Source organism: Camelus bactrianus, chromosome 11, assembly GCF_048773025.1.
Source record: "Camelus bactrianus isolate YW-2024 breed Bactrian camel chromosome 11, ASM4877302v1, whole genome shotgun sequence".
Taxonomy (NCBI): Eukaryota; Metazoa; Chordata; class Mammalia; order Artiodactyla; family Camelidae; genus Camelus; species Camelus bactrianus.
The window spans coordinates 79,505,944-79,528,894 of NC_133549.1; the positions used below are offsets into that span (position 1 = coordinate 79,505,944).

At 35.1% G+C, this 22,951-nt stretch overlaps 1 protein-coding gene across 4 annotated transcripts in view; it reads left to right on the plus strand.

The window, feature by feature from the left end:
• MAPK8 (mitogen-activated protein kinase 8) overlaps window positions 1-22,951 on the plus strand; it is an 89,252-nt gene that overhangs the window by 38,606 nt on the left and 27,695 nt on the right. For 3 of the 4 annotated variants that reach the window (XM_074374354.1, XM_074374353.1, XM_074374355.1), the window contains exons 2-3: window positions 18,876-19,046; window positions 22,696-22,825. The exons of the other annotated variant lie outside the window; for it this stretch is intronic. In XM_074374354.1, coding sequence (XP_074230455.1) covers window positions 18,925-19,046; window positions 22,696-22,825 — 252 coding nt within the window. In that variant the 5' untranslated portion in view covers window positions 18,876-18,924. The remainder of the gene's footprint in view (window positions 1-18,875; window positions 19,047-22,695; window positions 22,826-22,951) is intronic. 4 annotated transcript variants of the gene reach the window in all.

Sequence of the window (22,951 nt, forward strand, 5' to 3'; positions counted from 1 at the left end):
TGATTTCTCTATGACTGTAGTATCATTTTTCTTGGCTCTGTAGTCTTTATACTTTTTCACTGTCTCAGTAAACAATCGTTAGGTACATATCCTTCAAAGTTGATATTGTACTTTCACAACTATTAAGAAAAATAATTAGTGCTGTTGATTTGAACTCACTGATACCATTTTGTATCATCAGATTTCAGTTAAATAATGCCATCTTCCCATGATCGTAAGTAAATTTATAACTTTCATGTCATCTTGTAAATCATCCACACACTGCCTGGATATACAGAGATTTTTTTCTCTTTTTATATATTGTCAGGTGTTGATAATATTATTACCATATTTACAAAATGTTGCCTTGTGTGGAAATTCCAAAACTTTACCAGTTCTTGATAATCAGAATAATGATAAACTAAAGAGCTTATTTCATCTTTTTGAGGGAAATGTAACAGTTATTCATCTGCCTATAGAATCTTTGGCAAGGGTATTTTTTAAAAATATATTGAATTCCTAGCCATTTTGTTGTTGATAGCTCTGTATCTAAAAGGTATTTTAGGTATGAATATAAGCAAGGAACTTTCAGTTGTCAGGGAACGAGCATGTTCAATGAGTTACATTTGTGGTATGACAACTGGATAATAATTACATCTTGTTGAATCAACTCCATCCAAATCTTAATTGCATATTGTATTGTTTAGTCACTTCCTGATTCAATGAGAAGTCGCAATATGTAATATTTTAATAGGTAGCAGTTCTACTTCATAGCTTGCAGAATGTCCTTGGTGAATAAAGAAAGTCCACAAAAAATACAAAACAGAAGAAGAGAATTCTTTGAGAATACTTGTCTGTTTCCTGTAGTTTGATGTGACTGTGAGTGAATGTCCTCATGTAATAAGAGAGCCCTAGGTATATTATAATGTTTAACCCACTATAACTTACTCTTAGTTGAAAATCAGCAGGTTTTTAAAAACACTTTTCAATATATATTTTAATTCTCTATGTCTTATACATATCATTGATTTGTTATTTTGACTTTTTTTTTACTGTGGTCCATAGGAGAAAAATTTATTGTGACACAGTACACATTTGTGTTTATGTGTGAAATAAGTAAAAGTTTCACAAATACTTATTAACATGTGAGCTATACTCTGATATTCTCTATTCTGTTTCATTTAAGAAAAAATTCGAATCCACTAAATTGATTTCAGTGACACATCAGTGAGTTAGAACTCATAGTTTGGAAAACACTGCCATTTCAACTGAATGATTAGAAGGTGTTAGTTAGTCCAAGAGCCATCTGAGGTACCAAGCCCACAAAGAAAACTTTAATATCGATTGAGATACTGTGGTTATTTGTGCACAGCTCCAGTTAAGACCATTGTAGTTAATAGAAAATACATTTCAAGTTTAGAGAGATGTCATTAACTAGGATAAAAGATTGATCCTTGGTAATGAAAACATTCTAAATGTGGAAAGTCTACATTGTAGACAAATGCAATTTAATTAATTATAAGCAACCATGATTATTATCATGTTTGGGAGCATTAGTATATTAGTTATTTTATTTATATTGAATTCTTTGCATGTTTTATCTTTGTTTAAACAAGAAACTTGACTTTTCTTGGTTGACATGAAAGTTTACAGTTAGGAAGGGGATCAAGATGGCAGAGTAGGAAGACCTTGAACTCTCCTCCTCCCATGAGCACACCAAAATTATAACTATCTATGAGCAATTATCTGTGAAAAGGACCTGAAGACTAGCAGAAGAGATTTTCCGTAACTAAAGATACAAAGAAAGAACCTCACAAGACTGTTGGAAAGACAGAGACACAGTCTAGTTGGGACCCACACCCCCATGTTGGCGATGTACAAATAGGAAGGCTTTTACAACCACAGAGTACCTTCCTGAAGAGTGAGGGGTCCAAGTTCCACATCATATTCCTGCACTATGAAGATAAGCTCCCAGAACATCTTGCTTTGAAAACGACCAGGGCTCATGATTGGGAGAGGTGGAAGGATATAGGAAACAGACACTTCACTCTTAAAGGGCACACACAGATCTCACACACACTGAGTCCTAGCACAGAGGCAGTAATCTGAAAGGTACCTGGGTCAGACCCACTTACTAATCTTGGAGAGCCTCTTGGAGAAGTAGGAGGCAGCTGGGACTTCCCTGGGGATGCTAGTGGCAGCCATTTGGGGGATTTCTTTCTACCCTGTTGACACCAGCACTAGGAAGCACCATTTTGGAATCCTCACTCTAGCCTGTTAGTGCTGGGGGCTTGCCCTGCCAGCAAGCAGCCCATAGCAGTCACTTGGGAAACCTGCCACATGCACCACAGCAACCGCATGAGGCAGGGCCTCACAGCCAGTAGGGCCAGGGGCCAGTCCCACCTATCAGTGTGCTCACGGTAGTCAGCTCCACTACAACAGAAGGGTGCGTGCAGCCCGCATAGGGGACAGCCCGGAATATTGAGCTATGGTGGCCAGAAGGAAGCATGCTGCTGGGCCCCACTGGACATCTCCTGCATAAGGCCACTTTTCCAAGATTTGGGAGACATAAAGAATCTATCTGATACTTAGAAATGAATACAGAGAATTAGACAAAATGAGGAGACAGAGGAATATGTTCCAAATGAAGGAACAAGACAGAACCACAGAAAAAGAACTAAATGAAATGGATGTAAGCAATCTACCCAGTAAAGAATTCAAGGTAATGATTTTACAGATGCTCAGTGAACTCGGGAGAAGAATGAACAACAACAACAACAGCAACAAAACAGTGAGAATTTCAGCAGAGAATTAGGAAATGTAACAAAGAACCAGTCAGACCTGAAGAATTTAATAACTGAAATGAAAAATATACTAGAAGGAATCAACAGTAGAATAGATGATACAGAAGAATGGATCAGTGATTTGGAAGACAAAGTATTGGAATTCACCCAAGATGAATAGGGGGAAAAAAAGAATTTAAAAAATATGTAGTTTGAGACCTCTGAGAAAACATCAAGTACACTTACATTTGCATTGTAAGGGCCGCAGAAGGAGAAGACAGAAGAGGGGCAGAGAGCCTACTGGAATAAGTAATAGATGAAAACTTTCCTAACCCGAGGAAGGAAAACAGACATCCAGGGCCACGGAGCAGAGAAAGTCCCAAACAAGATGAATCCAAAGAGGTCTGCAGGAAGACGTAATTAAAATGACGAAAATTAAAGATAGAGTCTTAAAATCAGGAAGAAAATAGCAACTGGTTATGAACAAGGGAACTCCCACAAGACTATCAACTGACTTTTCGGCAGAAACTTTGTTCGTCAGGAGGGAGTGGCACAATATATTCAAAGTAATAAAAGGAAAAAACTTAACAACCATGAATACCCTACCTGGCAAGTCTATCATTCAGAACTGAAGGAGAGTTACAGAGCTTTGCAGACAAGCAAAAGCTGAAAGTCTTCATTACCACCAAACTGACCTTACAAGAAATGTTAAAGGGACTTCTCTGAGTGGAACTGAAAAGGCTACAGCTAGAAATAAGAAAGTTACAAAAGGGGAAATGTCACTGGTAGAGGCAAACATACAGTAAAGGTAGTGGATTAACCACTTATAAAGCAGGTAGGAAAGTTAAAAGACAAAGTAGTAAAAATCATTTATATCTACAATAGGTAATTAAGGGATACACAGAACAAGAAGATGTAATATATGAGGTAAAAAACAAAATGGGGTGGAGGGGGAGTAAAAATGTAGTGCTTTCAGAATGTGCTCAAACTTAAGAGACTGAACAAAAACAGACTTATTATCTCTCTCTCTCTATATATATATATATGTATATAAATATATATAGTTATATATGAACTTCATGGTAACCACAAATCAGAACCTATAATAGATAACATAAAAAATAAAGAGAAAGGAATCCAAACATAGCCCTAAAGGTAGTCACCAAATCACAAGGGAAGAAAGCAAGAGAGGTAGAAAGGAACAAACTACAAAAACAACCAGGAAGCTATTAACAAAATGGCAGTACGTACATACCTATTGGTAATTACTTTAAGTGTAAATGGACTAAATACTCTATTCAAAAGACAAAGTGGCTGAATGGATTAAAAAATAAGACCCATATATATGCTTCCTACAAGGGACTCTCTTCAGATGTGAAGACACAGACTAAAAGTGAGAGGATGGAAAAAGATATTCCATGCAAATGGAAACAAAAAGCAGTACTTACATTAAACAAAATGCACTTTAAAACAAAGACTGTAACAAGAGACAAAGAAAGGCATTACATAGTGATAAAGGAATCAATCCAACAAGAAGACACAGCACTTCTAAATATATATGCACCCAAAATAGGAGTACCTAAGTATATAAAGCAAATATTAACGTATATCAAGGAAGAAATTGGCAATAATCCAGTAATATTAGGGGTCTTAGCAATATTTTTCTGGATGTGTCCTCAGGCAAGGGAAACAAAAGCAAAATTAAAGAGGACTGTGTCAAGCTAAAAAGCTTTTGTAGAGTGCAGGAAACCATCATCAAAACAAAAAAGCATCGTACTGACTGTGAGAAGATATTTGCAAATTACCACCCCAATAATAACCTCAATAAGGGGTTATTAATATACAAAATATATTAAGTATTCATACAACCCAATACCAAAAAAAAAAAAAATCCGATTAAAAAATGGGAAGAGGATCTGAATAGACGCTTTTCCAAAGAAGACATACAGATGGCCAACAGACATATGAAAAGATGCTCAGCATCACTAATCATCAGGGAAATGCAAATGAAAAACACAGTGAGATACCACCTCATGCCTGTCAGAGTGGTTGTAATGAAAAAGACAACAGATACCAGATGTTGGTGAGGATGTGGAGAAAAGGGAGCCCTCGTGCACTGTTGCACGATTGTAAATTAGTACAGCCACTATGGAAAACATCGTGGAGGTTCCTCAAAACATTAAAAATAGAACTACTAAGGATCCATTAATTTTAAACTCTGGGTATTTACCAAAGAAAACAAAAACACTAACTTGAAAGATATATGCACCCCTGTGGTTATTACAGCATTATTTACAATAGCCAAGATGTAGAAGCAGCTTAAATGTCCATTAATAGATGACTGGATAAAGAATATTTTTTTTTAAAATGGTATCTTGCTATTTGTGACAACTTAGATGAATCTAGGGAGCATTATGCTAAGTGAAATAAGTCAGAAAGAGAAAGACAAATACTGTATAATTTCACTCATATGTGGAATCCGAAAAACAAAACAAATGAACAAACAAAACAGACTCATAGATCAGAGAACAATTAGGAGGTTGTCACAGGGGAGGGCAGGCATGGCAATGGGTAGAATAGATGAAGAGATATGAACTTCCAGTTATAAATAAGTCATGGCGATGTAATTTATAGAGCATTAAGGACTGTGATCAGTAATATTGTAATAGCTTTGTATTGGGACAGATGGTAACTATCAGTATGGTGATCATTTCGTAATGTATTTAAATGTTGAATCACTGTGTTGTACAGCTGAAACTAACGGATACATCAACTATATTTCAATAAAAAGTTAATAGGTACGTAGACAACGTTTAGTATAATATAAAAAATATTGAGTGTCATGAGAAGTACGGATAAAATTCAGATGAAAATTACCATTTCCTGGCTTTATATGATGGCTTATGTGGAGTGTAAAGAGATCAAAATAGCAAATATAAACAGTGCTTGAGAAATTTGGCTGGAGAGGAAGGAGAGAGAGGAGTCAATGGCTAGTGTTTGTTATTGACAGTGAAATAGTGTTTTTAAGTGTGTGTGTATTTTTGTTTAAGATCAGAAGAGTTATTCAGAGCACTGCTGCATTCTAATAGTGAAGAACGAAGCAAAAAGAAGTGTATGGACCCTGGTTTAGTAAAGGGAAGTTATTTTCTGACTTGTTTTCTCTGGAAAGGAATTGGAGTTATCTACAAGTAAGGTACGGCTGAAGATGTAAAGAGCAGTGAGACTCTGAAATAGACCTTGTAGAAATTAGAGAGGGTAGCTGACTAGGGAAATCTGGGGTTTTCTGCCTAGGTTAGATTGAAGGCCTTGGGTTTATATGCACCATTGTGGTTTTTGTTCATTCAGCAGCCTAGGTATACACTCAGAAGGAGACAGCTAGTTTGGTCCATGAAGTGCAAGTTCAGGTTGGTGCATCAGGAGAGAGCAGGGCAGGGATATTGCCATCATGGTGATCTAACTGATGGGCCATGGAATATAACATGAGGAAGGAAAGAAGTAAAAGCATGGGAGCTCCAACAGGAGAGTAGTGTTGTTAAAGGCCTGGGTAGGAGTCTTTATGTGCAGACAGTAAGTGAGAGTAACTCAGTGTGAGAACTGATCCTCAAATGAAGGTGTCACTAAAGGGAAATGAACCAGTAGTTTCTTTGGAGAGTGCCTGTGTTGTTGGGCAAATAGTCCTGCTGATAATAAAAATAGATATGGAAGGAAGAGTGCATTTTGGAAGGAAGATAAGTTTGATTTTCACTATTTAGATTTTGAATACCTCTAGAATGTCATAGTAAGATGACCAAGAGGCAGTTGAAAATATAGGAGGGAGGTCAGGGCTGAAAACAAAATTGGGAGTCATAATTGAATCCATGCATTCACCAAGAAGAGAAATACAGAGAGTGATAAGGTCGTCTTAGGTACTGTGTATATTTAACGAGTGAGAGGTAGAGGCAGAGAAAAGGTGCTTACAGGGTTTGAGCAATTTGCAGAGAAACTTGAGAGGTTAAAGAGGAGTTGACTGAGCAGGCCACCGGATTTGGGAACTCATGAGTGGCTCTCCAGAGGGGTCAGGAGACAGTGGAACATGAAAGGAGATTGTAAGGATGTGAGGATTAACTGACTTTTTGGCAGTATGTTTATTGCCAATGAATGATGCATATTATATGTGATTTTTGAAATCTCAATATGTTAACATTTAAAAAACATAACTTTGCTTTACACAAATTTATTAGCCAAGTTCTGGCTTTCTGAAATGGAATACACTGGTCGCCTAATTTCTTAATGCCTCAGGAGTATCATAGTTATTACTCAGGGCTGTAATACTGCTGGGGCCTTTTGAGCACTGTTAGGACTTGTTCTTGTACTGAATGGTTCTAGTGTGCCTTGTTTTTTGAGGTCTTCTTCCTCTAAGTCATTTGGATTTATTATTCAAGGACTTTTTTCCTTCAAAGCACTTCACTGTGTTATAGTTTAAAATTGTTAGAGAGCCCTTTAGGAACAAATAAATAACACTTTAAATAGTTAGCCCTGTTAACATTTGTGAATCAAAAAATCCAAGCCGGAAAAAAGCAAGTCATTTTATCACTCCTGCCAGTTGACATGTTGGACACCCATGCTATATTCCTGTAGTCTTCTAAGTGACTTCATGAGCTTTTTCCGTATGTAGGTTATTGAACTACTCTAGAAAGTCATATATCTCTTTATGGGGTATGAGGGGGGAGAAGATAGGAGAAACACTTAATATATGTTACAGATTTATGTGGGAAAAATTTTGTGTTTTTAATCTCTAGCTTTTCTTGCTGTTAATGTGTTGGTAGTAAACAAAGATTTTTATAGCTCAAGCTATAGGTCTTATCCAATGAAGGGCAACTTAAAGATGTGATAGAGCTTAAAACAGAACCTGTTTCTGAGGGATTGATGATAGGTTTGTAGCTGGACAGTTAAGCCTTTTTACTAATCTTGCAAGTCTTCAACTTAGATTTGTCGTATCTGGTTAACACAATCAAGTGGAAATGCTGTTTTTCTCCCCATCTTGCTGAGTTTACAGATTCTGAAACATGGTGTAATTTACTGAAATTAAGGTCTTCCCCCCCACCCTGCTGGGAATAGGCACATTTTATTACAGAAACCTGTTTGTCATGGAATCATTTTCTTCTAACACCTAGCACTTTTTAAAAATTCTCATCATAATTACATTTCTGGCGAGATAAACTAAAGGTAATTATGTAGAATTAACTAACATGAATAAAATTCCCTTTAAGATGCATCTGGGACACTTCTTATTTGCTATTCCTAATTTGTGGTTTTAAGAAATGTCTCTGGTGGTGGTTGAATGCCATCAACATTTTCTTCTCTTGTAAGCCTGAGAATCTTATTACTAAAAGACTTGGCGAAAGTTATTATTAGAAAATGTCAGGCATTTGAGTCTTTCTGAAGGAATGCCAGTTACTATTCTAGGCTCTGGTGATTTAATCATGAACAGACCAAAGTTCGTGCTTTCATGGAACTTCTGTTTGAGGAGGACAGATAATTTGTGTGTAATAAGATGTCAGTAGTGGTAAGTGCTTTGAAGAAAAATGAAGTTGGGGAAAGAAGAGGGTATGATTAGAGGGTACCATTTTAGATAGGCTTGTCATGTAAGGGCATTTCTCAGAAGCTGATGTTCAGGCAGAGTCCTAAGTAGAAGATGAAGAGGAAAAAGCAGCATGCAGCCACCGTGAGATAGTAGAAGCCAAGAGTTATATGGAAGAAATATTCGGAGTAAAGTGAGGTGTTATATTAGTCAGGGTTTTCCAGAGAAACAGAACCTATAGGATGGATGGATGGATTATAAGGAATTAGCTCACATGGTTATGGAGGCTGACAAATTCCAAGATCTACAGTCAGCATGCTTGAGGCCCAGAAAAGCTGATGTAATACTAGTCCAAGTCCAAAGGCCTGAGACCCAGGAGAGCTGATAATGTAAGTTCTAGCCTGAAGGCCAGCAGGCTCGAGACTCAGAAAGAGCTAATATTTTAGTTATATAGTCTGAAGGCAGTCAGGCAGGAGTTCCCATCTACTTAAAGGAGAATAAGCCTTTTTTGTTTTTATTCAGACCTTCAGCTGATTGAATGTGGCCTGCCCACATGAGGGAGAGCAATCTGCTTTACTCAGTCTATCGATTTAAATGTCAGAGTCATCCAAACACCCTCACAGAAACGTGCAGAATAATGTTTGACCAATTTGTCCAGATATCTGCGTACCCTGTGGCCTAGTCTGTTTAACACATAAAATTAACCATCACAGATGGGGTTTGCTGGTAGTCATGAAAGCAAGATAAGTAAAGATCTGCTCCAGTTCACCCCAGTGACTTAGTCTCAAAATGTGCGATGATTACAGCTGTCTTGAATTCTGGGCTTTGTTGTGTTGCCTGAATTATTTTCCATTGTCTTTGAGGCCTGGCTGTATGGCTGCATTGAACTCACTCTTTTTTTCTCTAAGTTCATTTTTTTGTAATTGTTTAGTTTAACTTATTTGTCCCTACATTCAGGCTCACCAGACCAACTATTTTATGAATGGGCCAACTTGGTAGCAGTTGAGTCTTGTTTCTTGTATAGACATTACAGAAATAGACCTTGAGTCATAAAAATCTTATTCAATCTTTCTTTTCCCTGCTAATGAAGGAAAACAATGGTGAAGATAAACAGAACAATTTATTAAGTAATTTGTTACTTTAAAAAGATTCACATTCTTGGTTAACATTTTTAGCAGTTATGTATTGAATTTTAACTCTTGAAGAACTGACATGTTTTGGAAATCTGAAAGTGTAAGAGACACAGTCCTTGCCCTCAAAAAGACCACAGTCTGATAGTAAAATCTGCATATCTAAATATATAGCAAGGTAGTTTTGATGAGAAATTAGATTCAAGCTGGAAAAGGCTTCATGAAGATCATATTTAAGCCAGTCTTTGTTACACAGAATTTGGGTAGATACAAAAAAGAGGTGAAAATACCCCCCCCCACCAAAAAAAAGTTAAATGAGCAAATCCGGTGCATGAGAGCTTTAGGGGATGATCATTTAGCCATGTTGACATGAGTGTAGTGTTCTTGCAGAGGAGTATTTTGAAACCTGACTCAATATGTCCATGACATTATGTTGCATGTTAACCCCTTTGTGCCTCAGTTACTCATCTACTGAATGGCATGATAATGTCTTTTCTCTTATTCCTGTGAGCCTTATAACCAGTCACATCTAAATTCTAAAACTATAGTTCCTTTGCTTTTTTTTGTTTTTGTTTTTTTGTTTTTGGTTTTGGTTTTTGAGTTTTTTTTTCAGTCCACAAATGGACCTTCCTGAGTAGGGGACTGAGTTAACAGACTCCATACCGTTTCCTCCTCACTCTCTTCCTCTTCCTGCTTCCTCATGGAGAGAAGAGTATACCAAATGCATCCTCCATAAGTTTCACTAGTATCCTCATGCCCTTGTCTTAGGAATTGTTCTTTCTGCCTTAGTCCTTTGAACGTATTTTCAGATGGCATTGCTACACCAGTATCTCCATCTGTATGGCCACACATGTGTTCTGGATCCCATTCCTTTCTACTTTTTCAGAGATGTAGTGCTAACTGAAACCTCAGTTTTCCTCTCACTCCTCTCGTCTCACCCTTCCCCTGCTTTGGGGCCCTTTTTATTAGCAGATGAATGTGTTGAGGTTGTCTCTATGTTATATATATTGTGCGCTATGCCATGCTGCACTGTATTGTATATTGTATTGTACATCTAATCATCCTCCCTTGACCATATACTTTTCTCCATCCATTTCCTCTTCTTTGCTTAACTTTTCTAAAGAAGTAGCTCCACCCACTTAACTTATTTCTAAAATCATATCCTAGACGACATAAATGGCATGTATATTCTCATCATCTAAAAAATAAATAAAAATACATTTTTTTCAGTTTTATTAGGTAGAATTATTGTAATTTGACTGCACATATACATTATATTGCATGTAAATACAAATATACTGCACTTTTGTTTGTTTGCATATATGTACTCTTCATTGTTTTTAAGAACGGATTAGAGCTTTAGCTTTTTAAACTTATGTAGTTATCAAAGGAATAAAGCCAACCACAATATAAGAATCAACAATGCAGTAATCCAATCATAAAAGACAGTCAAATGTGCTTACACATATTCAAGAAATCAGTCATCTAAGTTATAAATAATAAGTAATTCATTTGTATCCTTAAAATAAAAATAAATTTTAAAAAGTCATACCCTGTTCACACTTCGGTTCATTCTAATCCAGCTTCTACCACATCACTCAACTCAAATGGCTTTTTGATATTTCTGTAGCAGTCAATGCTGTTGGTCACTCTCTTCCCTAAAACACTCTTCCTTTGTCTTCTCCAGCATATTCTCTTCATTTTCTATGTATGTCTCTGGCTACATCTTCTCTGACTTTGTTGGCTTATCTTTCTCTAATTGCTCATTAAATGTGGATATCCACAAAGCTGACTCTTAGGCCTTTCTTTTCTTACTACTACATCCTCTTGAGTAATATCATTCTCTCTCATTGCTTCAATAACAATGACCATTCTTAAATTTATATCTTTTATCCAGGCTTCTCCTCTTAGGTCCTGTTCTGTATCTAGCTACCAAATTGATATTTCCACTTGGATGTTTTGGGGCAGTATCTCAGACTCAACATGCTTAAGACTTAACGTGTTTATAACTTCTCTTCCTTCATATCTTCTTCAGCACCAAGACCTGTTTTCTGTTGGACTCAATACAGTGTATGGATAAAGGACTCAAATCCTCACTCTACTCTTTACTAACTTTGTAACCATAAGTAACCTTTCTAAGACTCAATTTCATCATATGTAAAATGGAAACACAATAGTTCCTTTCTTAACATAAGGAAACATCAGACATAGTGAGTATATGGAACTGATACTTCCAGCCAAGTTGTAGTGACAGTAACTGAATTTACTTTCTAGCCATAAACAGTTAGAAAACCCTCATAGGACTGTTGTGAGTATTGTGAGTATTAAGATTATTTATAAAGCACTTGAAAAAGGACCTGGCATAAAGTTAAACTCTACAAAAGTTTTTGCTTTTATTATCATTAAATATGGATATGACAGTAAAATTGTGAGATGAAGCTATAAAGTGGTACTTTAAGGGTAAATTATAGTATCTAGTGCTTATATTATACAAAAAAAAGCAGTTCTCAAATCAGTACTCTTAAGTTTCCATTTTAAGAAACTGAAGGACAAGAGTAATCCCAAAACAAATAAAAAAGAATAAAAAGAGCAGAAACCAATGAAATAGAGAAGTACAAAACAATAAAGAAAATTAGAAATTAAATTTTAGCTTTTTAGAAAGATCAGTAATAATGATAAAATTCTAGCCAGACTCATCAGGAAAAAAAGAGAAGATGCAAATTACAATAGCAGGAATAAATGAGGACACATGACTGCAGATCCTCTAGACATTAAATTTGACAGTTTAGATGAGATGAGTAAATTCCTTGAAAAACACAAATTACTGAAGCTTATTTAAGAAGAAATAGGTAACCCGAGCAGCCCTATATATACTTTCAAAAAATAAATTGGCAGTTAAAATTTTCCTTCAAAAAAATCTCTTGTCCTAGAATGCTTCACTGAGGCGTTGTATCAGCCATTCAAGATGAAATAGTATCAGTTCTACACAGTCTTTCAGAAAATAAGAAGTGGGAATACTTCCCAACTCATTTTATGAGGTAAACATTTACCCTTAACATGAAAGAAACTACAGACCAGTATCTGCCACAGAAATAGATTGAAAAACCTTTAATGAAAATTTAGCCAACTGAGTCAGTGCTATGGAAAAAAAAAAAAGGATAATACTTTTGACCAAGTGGGATTCATTACAGGAGTACAAGTTTGGTTTAACATTTGACAATCAGTGTACTTCATCATATGAACCTACTCAGAAAGAAAAACTATGATTATCTCAGTAGATTTAGGAAAATCATTTGACCAAATTCAATACTCTTATTGATAAAAACTCTCAGCAACCTAGGACTTGAAGGGAACTTTCTCAGCCTGTTAAAGGGCATTTAGTAAAATCCTGTGATTTACATCATACTTTGTGGTGAAAGACTGAATGCTTTCCCCCTAAGATCAAGAATAAGGGAATAATGTTTGCTCTTTCCACTTCTGTTCAGGGTTGTATGGCAGTTACAGTCAGTGAAGTGGGACAAGGAAAGGAATGGGAAGCCATCCAGATTGGACATGAAGAAATGAAACTGCTTGTATATGTAGAAAATCTCAAAGAATCCACCAAAAAATGGTTACTAAGACTAATAAATGAGCTTAGTATAAAGTTATTATGCAAAAAAAATTTAATTGTATTTCTTGTACTGGCAATGAACAACTAAAATTTTTATTACAATAAACATGAAAACATTTACAATAGCATCTAAATATCAATGATACTATGGAGAAGTTGAACAAAATTTTTCAAGACCTGTGTTTTGCAAATTATAAAATGCTGCTAAGAGAACTTAAAAGGAGAACCAAATAAATGGAAAGGAGTATCATATTATAGATGAGAAAATTCAAAATTATTATAATGTCATTTCTCTCCAAATTGATGTTTACTACTCAGTGCATTTCCAATCAGTGTCTCCACAGGCTTTTTTGTAGAAATTGGCAAGCTAATTCTGAAATTTATATGAAAGTGCAGAGGGCCTAGAATAGCTAAAACAATTTTGAAAAACAACAAGGTTGAATGATGTACATTGCCTAATTTCTAGACTTACTGTAAAGCTGTATTAATCAAGACAGCATGGTATTTATTGGCTTAAGGATAGACATATAGATGAAATGAATCGAATACAGTTCAGATACAGGCGCACAAACTTAGGTTCATCTGATTTTTTCCAAAAATGCTGAGGCAGTTCAATGGAAGAAACTAGTATTTTTGACAAATGATTCTGAGTCAGTTGGACACCCATATACAAAAACAGCAAACCTTAATCATTACCTTATGCCATTCCCAAAAATTAACTTGGAATGGATCATAGATTTCAATTAAATGTAAGAGCTAAAACCATAAAACTCATAGAAGAAGCATAGGAAAAAAAATGTCACCCTGGAAAGGTCTATTTCTTGGATGAGACGTACCAAGCCAAACCGTAAGAGAAAAAAAGATCAGTTGTACTTCATCTGAATTAAAAACATTTGCTTTTCGAAAGTGGCTATTCAAGTTCATTAGTAACACAATTCCTGTCAAAATTCTAGCAATATTTTTTATAGACATAGCCAAGTTTATTCTAAAATTTATATGGAAAGGTGCAGTAACTGGAAACAATTTTGAGTAAGAGTAGTAAATTTGGAGGAATCACACTACCCAATTTTAAGACTTAGCCCTCAAGACATTGTGGTACCTACTGGTCAAGGGGTAGATCAATGAAACAAGAAGACCAGAAGTAGACTCAACAGAAGAATAGCCAAATGAATTTTGACAAAGGTGCAAAAGCAATTCAATGGAGAAAGGATGCTATTTACAACAAATAGAACAATAAGACATCTGTAGCATCTCCTCCACCCAACCCCTGCCAAAATTTTTTTTAAAAACCTTGTCCTAAAACTCATACCCTATACAAGAATTAAGAAAAAGTGGATCATTGATCTAAATGTAAAGTGTAGAACTATAAAGCTTATATAAGAAAACATAGAAGACAATCTTGTTAATCTAGGGCCTAGGCAAAGATTTCTTACACCAAAAGCAAAATCCGTAAAAGAAAAAAATCAGTAACGTGGACTTCACCAAAATTAAGAGTTTTTAACCCTGTGAAAGATACTGTTAAGAGCATGAAAAGACAAGCCACAGCGGGGAGAAAATATGTCTGACAAAGTACCTGTATCCAGAGTATATTTACTCTGAACTTAACAGTAGGAAATCAAACAATCCAGTTAGAAACTGGGCAAAATACTTGAACAGATTCTTCACCGAAGATTGTATACAGATGTCAGATAAGCACAGGAAAAGATGTTCAACATCATTAGCCATTAGAGATATACAAATTAAAGCCATAATGGGATGCTGCACACACTAGAATGGCTAAAATTAAAAGCACTGGCTTGAACAAGTGTTGATAAGGATGCAGAAGAACTGAATCTGTTGTCATACCAACAACTTGGAAGATCTGAAGGACATTATACTGAGTGAGAAAAGCAGTCTCAAAAGAGTACTCGTATGTGATTCCATTTATATAACATTTTTTAAAGGAAAAAAAAATCATGATAGAAATGGATCGCAGTTGCCAGAGCTAGGGTTGGCTAGAGAGTGCGATTATATAAAGGGATAGCACAAAGGAGTTTCTTGAGGGTGATGAAACAGTTTTGTATCCTGATTGTGGTGGAGATAACACTAATACATGTGTATGTGATAAGTTTGCATATATAAATATACATATGTATAACTGCATATGCAAACACATTCATACACAGAATCAGTGCATGTGAAAGCTCATAAAGTCTGAGTGAAGTCTGTAGTTCGGTTAATAGTACTATACTAGTGTCAACTTTCTCATTTTGGTAATTCTGCTATGATTATGTCAAATACTGTTATTGGGTGAAGCTTGGTGAAGAATACCCGGGAACTCTGTACTATTCTTGCAACTTCTGTGTGATTCTAAAGTTCTTTTCAAAGTAAAAAGTTTAAAAAAAAAAAAAAAGACACTAAAGAAAATGGTGGGACAAACCACAAATGGGGAGAAAAATACTTGCGAACATTTGATAAAGGATATATATCCAGAATATATAAATATAAGCATTCAATAAAAGGAAGACAGTTACATTTTTAATTAGGTACATTACTACAGGATACATGTATAGCATATAAGCCTAGGAAAAGATGCTCAGCATCATTAGTTATTAGGAAATACAAATGTAAACCACAATGAAATACTATTTTATATATATATAGATATATATATCTATCTATATATATATATATGGAAAAATTAATGACAATCAAAAGATTGTGGGGCAAGTGGAACTCTTACGTATTGCTAATAGGAATGACAAATGGTATGGCCACTTTGTAAAACAGTTCGGCGGTTTTTTATTAAGCATAGGATTCAGAAATCCCACTCCTAGGTATTAACTAAAGATGGATTAAAAAAAAAATGTGTGATTGCTTATACTATCATTATTTATAGCAACCCCCAAACTGGGAACAATCCAAGTGTCCAAATGGTGTATTCACACAATGGAAAACCAGTCAGTAATAAAAATGACTGCAGCACAGATAATCTTAAAAGCATTAGGGCCAGTGAAAGAAGCCAAACACAAAAATGACATGCTATGATTTCATTTATGTGAAGATCTAGAAAAGGCACAACTAAGCAGTTCATTGGTTACCAGGGGTTGAGGGTAGGGGCAGGGATTGGCCATACACAGAACATTTTGTGGTGATGGAAATATTCTATATCATGATTTTGGTTCTGGTTATAGGATTTGGTGGTGGTTACAGGGTTGTATATGTTTATAAAAAAACTAATCAAATGGTACAGAGTTGGTGAATTTTTTAGGGCCTTTGCACTATTTCTTCTGCTAGAGAGCTCCCTTCTCTGCCTGCCTGGTTAGCACATATTCAATACTGAGATCTTGCTTGAACATTCCATATCAAGGGAATCCTTTCCTGAGCCTGGACTAGCATAGCCTTGCTTCTGTAGCACCCTGCCCTTTTCCTTCCTTGTTCTGATCACAGCCATAGTTACCATCAGATGGTATACTAAATAGCGTAAGATTGCTTTTCTGTCTTAACTACAAGCTCTGTTAAGTGCCAAGCGCTAATTACTATTGTGTTCATAGTACTGAGCACAGAGTTTGACTCAGATACTCCAGTAAATATTGTACAACCGAGCATAAGTGAGTAGAGTTCTCTCTCCTGTTCATAGGAGTGGCTGTGGCCTCTGCAGAAGGTGCTATTGGCTGAGGCTGCCAACTTAACTTTGGGCCCTCTGTCTGCTGCCCCTGCGCTGTTCCTGGGGAGTTGTGGTTGCTGTCATTGCTGAGCCACAGCTTTGTCCAGACTTCATGTGGGCACCATGGACTCCAGGCCTGCTGCTGGGCTATGCTGAGAATAGAGAGAAGCCTTTCCTTGCTGTTAATTGTTTAGCAGAAAGTATATTCCTGGATCTACTCCGCTTTTTTCTTTGATTTTCAGCAAGTTAGGAAACCAAAACACAGTCTGTTTGTTACCTGCTTTGGTAACAGTAAGCAAACTCCTGTGAAGCACTGCAGAGTACCCCCTTCTCTCTGAGAGGATCCTTTAACTTCCTAAGGAACGGAATGCCAGTCTTCCAAAAAGGCTTAAGACAGCTCATCTACAAACACAGTTTGACTACTTGAGGTACAAGCACCGTCAGATCTGCACTCAGCCTCTAAGCCTTGTGCAGATTACAGGAGACCATCATTATTGTCTTCAAGCCCTGGGCTGACCCAGTTTCCAGGACAGATCTATGGACTATTTGATGAAGGGCCTGACACCCAACACTTCCTGTCTTCCTGACCCCACTTCTCTTCTTCCCTTTTTCCTACGCTGGTAGGCAAGAGGGAATCCAAGTTAAGGTGGGAAATTGGTCTGGTTGACAGTACCTGTATTTGATCATCCTATGAGCATAGCTGAGTGTTTACATCATTACTACACTTTTTTTTTTTTTTAAAGCATACGGTCTGTCAACTTAGGCAGAGTTAATGAGACTTACTCAGTCCTCTCTGGAGTTAATTACATGACTAGTTTAGTTATTGATTCTGAAACTGTTTCTCTGGGTCTTTAATTTATCCATATCTTTTCTCTACCTCTTCAGTTACTTCCAATTTATTTATCTTCTCTTTTAAAACCTACATTGTTTGAACTTTTTGGTTTAGTTTTTGTTTACTTTTAACTTTACATACCTAGGACTTCTTACTAATTTTACTTTTATTTCATTTGGAAATGCAGTTCAATAGCTCACTAGTTTTCTTCTTCCAACTCTTGTTCCCCCTCCTCTTGCAGTATGCCCAGCTAGCAGCTAGGTATCTAGTCAAGGCACTCTCTTGTTCTGTACTTTCCAGTGACATCTATCCTAGCCTAAGAATTCCACTGTTAGAATCCAGTTTATGGGCCTCTACATAGTCTGGCCCCTGGGCATAGCACAGTGCCTGGCACATGGTAAGCACTTAATATTTGTTGGATTAAATCTCTGCATTGTAAGTCTTACCAGGATTTGGGTTTGTTGTTGTTGTTGTCAGCCTTGTCTTACAACCACACACACACAAAAGCAGTAGTTCTTTAGACCTAACTGGTTTCTCTGTTATTGCAGGATGTGGAGAGTAGCCGGAGCTGTCTTGCATGCATTTTGGAATAGGCCACTTTTGTCTAGTAAGGATGGATAATAGATTTGTCACTAACCAATATTCAGATGGGTAGAAAAAGACTCCATTGGCTTATAATCATACAAATGGTAAAAAAAAAAAAAAAAAAAACTGTGGTCAGGACTTAGGTCATGGTTATAATGCCCCAAACAGTTCAGAACAGTATTGTTTTGATATCCTAATATACTAAATGCTTCTCTCATTCTTACATTTTATTTTTTAAATAACTTTATCTTGTATCTTTATATCTTTTGTTTGCTACCCTGATTCTCATATCTTTCAGCATATGCATTGCACCCAGAAGTTGCTGTTGTGGGTCAGGGGCTATGTTATAATGACAGACTGTGCGGCTCTGTGTTTGTTAGTTTGTTAGGTAGGGGTGATAACGTGATAACCAGCTCACTAGCCTATCACTTACAAAAATTAAGATTTCAGTACTCTATAATAAACATATGAAAAGGACTGGTTTAAAGTTTTAAACTGTGGAAGTAACCTTAAAACAAGTTTAGTTATAATTATTTGCTTTTTTCTTTTCTTTTATAAACCACCAGTTGTTTCCTTAAGTATAACAGGTGCGCTAACCAGGCTCTGTGATTTTTTTTCTTTCTAATTGTGTTTTCTAATGAAGCAGCTTTTTTTAAACATGATCTAGCAATCTGTGAACAGAGTGGTGACTTGAATGTTAAGATTAAACAAATTCATTTTGTTAATGTCACATTTTGTTATATTTTGCAGCTTCTCAGTGAATTTTTGGATGAAGCCATTAAATTAATTGCATGCCACCATGAGTAGAAGCAAGCGTGACAGCAATTTTTATAGTGTAGAGATTGGAGATTCTACGTTCACAGTCCTGAAACGGTATCAGAATTTAAAACCTATAGGCTCAGGAGCTCAAGGAATAGTGTGGTAAGTTTTTGTTTCTAAAAATAGGCAAAGAATCATTAACTGCTCTGTTTTCTACTCTCACAGTGTAGATTCCTTGGTAAATATCTAGCTTGCTTCAAAAAATTTAATCAAACCTATAAAATTTAAATTAAAGCCATAGCATGGTAAGTTGTTTTGTTCTGAGATTGATGACCTTTTCATTATTCATAAAACATAACTTTTAAAATCAGCACTGTCATCGATAAGTATAAATTATGATTAAATACTTGATCATAAGCATATAAAGACAAATACCTATCAGAAAAGAGTAAGTGGCATGCTTGGTAATTCCATGTCTACATCTCTTCCCATAGCTAATTGTTTAATAAGAAGCTTCACTTAATCATCACTTTTACACTGCAACAAAATTCTGGAATTTCATAAATCTTACTTTACGCTGGGGAATGAAGTCAGCTAGTATCTCTATATTTGTTTCAAAACTCCTATGTATCTTTAAAATTGATTTACAAGCTAATTTCTGCAAAAGGCCTAGGCTTTATGGATCAGCATAATTCCTTATAAACTGAAAATCAAAATGCTCTTTGGGACAGTTCTGTTAATGATTTTAGATCACTAAGTTAGCATAATAAGCTAGTGTTTTAGGGAATTCTAAGCCTCACTCAAGCATAATTATATTTTTATTACCTCTTTTTGAACCAGATTTGTTTTGGGATCCATTAAAAAATCGTAAGTGTTTATATCCCTGCAGTTCTCCCAGTTTCTAGAAAAACTCTTGCATACAACTTCTGCACATATGTAGAAAGAGACCTGCAAAGGGCTGTTTTTTGCTATACAATTTATAATAGCAAAAAATTGGTAACAGCATCAAATCCATTAGTAAGAGAGTAAAAAATAGTCATACAGCAAAATACTATACAATATTTAAAATTAACGAGTTATATATATCAACAAGGATAATCAGAAGTGTAATTCTGAGTGTAAAAGCAAGATGTATAATATACACACATGATTATACCACATATATTATTTAGAATATGGAAAACAATGCCATGTATTTATGTATGCATATACATGTAGAAAAGTGTAAAAACATTCATAAACACCTAACTCAAGATAGTACTTACTTCTGAGAATAAAGAGAAAGAAGGGGACTTTAAAACCTAAAATAATATATTTATTTTTTTAAAAATTCAGAGCAAATATGATAAAAATATTAGAATCAAGCAAATTTGTGTAATGGGAACTTTTTTTTCTTTTATGTATTCTATTTTTATTCTTTTATGTATTCTTAAAATAATTTATACTATAACAAATTACAGAAGCTGGGTTATTTTATAAAGTATTACTGGCTGACTGATAAAAAAGAATAAAATAATGCCATTTGCAGCAACATGTATGGATCTAGAGATCGTCATTCTAAGTGAAGTAAGCCAGAACGAGAAAGAAAAATACCATGTGATATTTCTTATATGTGGAATTGTAAAAAAAAAAAAGATAAATGAACTTATTTACAAAACAGAAACAGACTCATAGACATAGAGAACAAAATTATGGTTATCTGGGGGTAAAGGGGATGGGAAGGGGTAAACTGGGAGTTCAAGATTTGCAAATACTAACTACTGTATATAAAATAGATGAACAACAAGTTTATACTGTATAGCATGGGGAGTTATATTCAATATCTTGTAGTAACCTACAATGAAAAAGAATATGAAAATGAATATATGTATGATATATATAACTAAAACATGATGCTGTACACCAGAAATTGACACAGTGTTGTAAACTGACTATACAGCAATAAAAAAGAATACCAAAAAAATGCATTATTGGCTGGCTGGTGGTCATTTTAACTGATCACATTTAACCAACCACAAATTAAATTTAAAGAAAATAATGTAATGTCAATGTGGAAAGGCTTTTGATAGCTCACTCTTGGTTCATATTCTAGCTCTATGATTAACTTTGTGACTCATGACAAATTAGCTCTTCTAAAGCCTGTTTTCCTATCTAATTTACAGTGTTGTTGTGAGGAATATATTTATAAAATATTTAATAGGATTTAAAAATCTATTAGGTTTCTGTGCTTTCCCTTATCCTCAGGTAAGTGCTTTTTGAAATTTGTGTACCAGAATTTTTTTTTAATTGCTTTGGAAGGTAACCAGCCTCTGTCCTAAGGAATAAATGCCTTCAAATTTTTGCTTATTCCTTCATAAAAGATTGCTATGAAATAGAGAAACATTAAAAAATATTTTAAACGTCACTGTTGGGTTACTATCAGAATCAACTGAAGAACTTAAATTTTTTTAAAAAGGCATTATTTTGGCCCCAATTATAGATAGTAAGATTCATTGGGTCTGGATTGGGGCCTCTGAGTCCCCAGGTATTTCTAATTTGTGCACACTTAGGAATTAATAGTTAGAAATCTAATTACCTTGGGTACAAAATAGTGCTTTTGAACTTTTAGATACTTTTGAACTTTAGAACTTTTAGAGTTTGAAATATTACTTTGATTTAGCAGATAAAAAATTAATAGGAGTGAATTCAGTGTTTAAAAATAAAACATACTTTTTCTGAGTCAAAACTTCTAATTCTGCCTGACCCCTAATATTTATTTTTCATTTGGGAAGGACCTATCTATAAATAACAGCATTTTCTAAGTAAAGATTATAATATTTATGTATGTTTTGGTATGAGTATGTATATATATATGCAGACAGGCAATGGTTATTTATGCTGTATATAGAATATGTACATGTGTCCATTTATTCATTCAGCTTTGCTTTTGATTTTCTGGCTAACCTTGGGGAAATTACTTAACCTCTTTGGCCCTATAACAGGAAGTGATTAATCCAAATGATTTTTAGTCTCTTTCAATCATGATAGTGTATAATTTTAAGACACTTTACCTTACTTGTGCTTTACTTTCTCTCACCTGTCATTTGCGAAGTGCCATTTAGTCAGTGTCATACAGTAAAGGAAGATGTGAAGGGTAATGAGTATAGTGTTATATTTCACAGAATTATAGGTGTTTCATTAATAGTTATGAAGCCACTTCTAATGTCCTGAAATCTAGCATTTATGTTTATAAATACCTTGATTTTTAATTTCTCCTCCAAAGCAAATTTTAAGTGTTTACTTTTTAAAACAATAATCTTTCATATAGATGCCTCTATATGTGCCTTCCTCTTTCTATATTCATTTTGTTGTGTCTAAAGAGGAGAAGGTGAGGTACTTAATGTAGAGTTCTTCAGCAAGTATTTTGAGTAGAACTTATGACCACATGTATTCTTTATCCTGTCTTTCCTTGGTGTAGATTTCAGGAAAAGGATTCATTTAGGCTTTAAGCTATCTGTTGTACCTGAATACTTATTAAACATTTGTGCATTGAGTGCCCATTGTATGCTAGGTGGTCTTGGACGACACCCAGTAAACAGTCTCTTTCTTCACGGTCAATTTTTTACTTTTAATATTAAGAAACAGGTAACAATGCTGTCCTTTGCTGGAATATGCTGTAATAGATCTAGAAAAAACATGTTGAGCATCAAAGTCTGGAAATTGATTCATTTGCATTTATCTTTGGAGAAAGTGAGGAATCTACATGAATGTTTCATAAATTCAGTTTTGCAGATTTTTATAAGTTTTTTGTTGTTTGAATTTCTTATTACAGTGCAGCGTATGATGCCATTCTTGAAAGAAACGTTGCAATCAAGAAGCTAAGCCGGCCATTTCAGAATCAAACTCATGCTAAGCGTGCTTACAGAGAGCTAGTTCTTATGAAATGTGTAAATCACAAAAATGTAAGTGAACACTGTAGAAAATTTCTTAAGTATAAATGAAATCAAGATTTGTTCATGAATACATTGATATCAAAAAACTTTTAAAATAGGTACTTTAAATTGTTCCTTTGGATTGAAACATTGCTT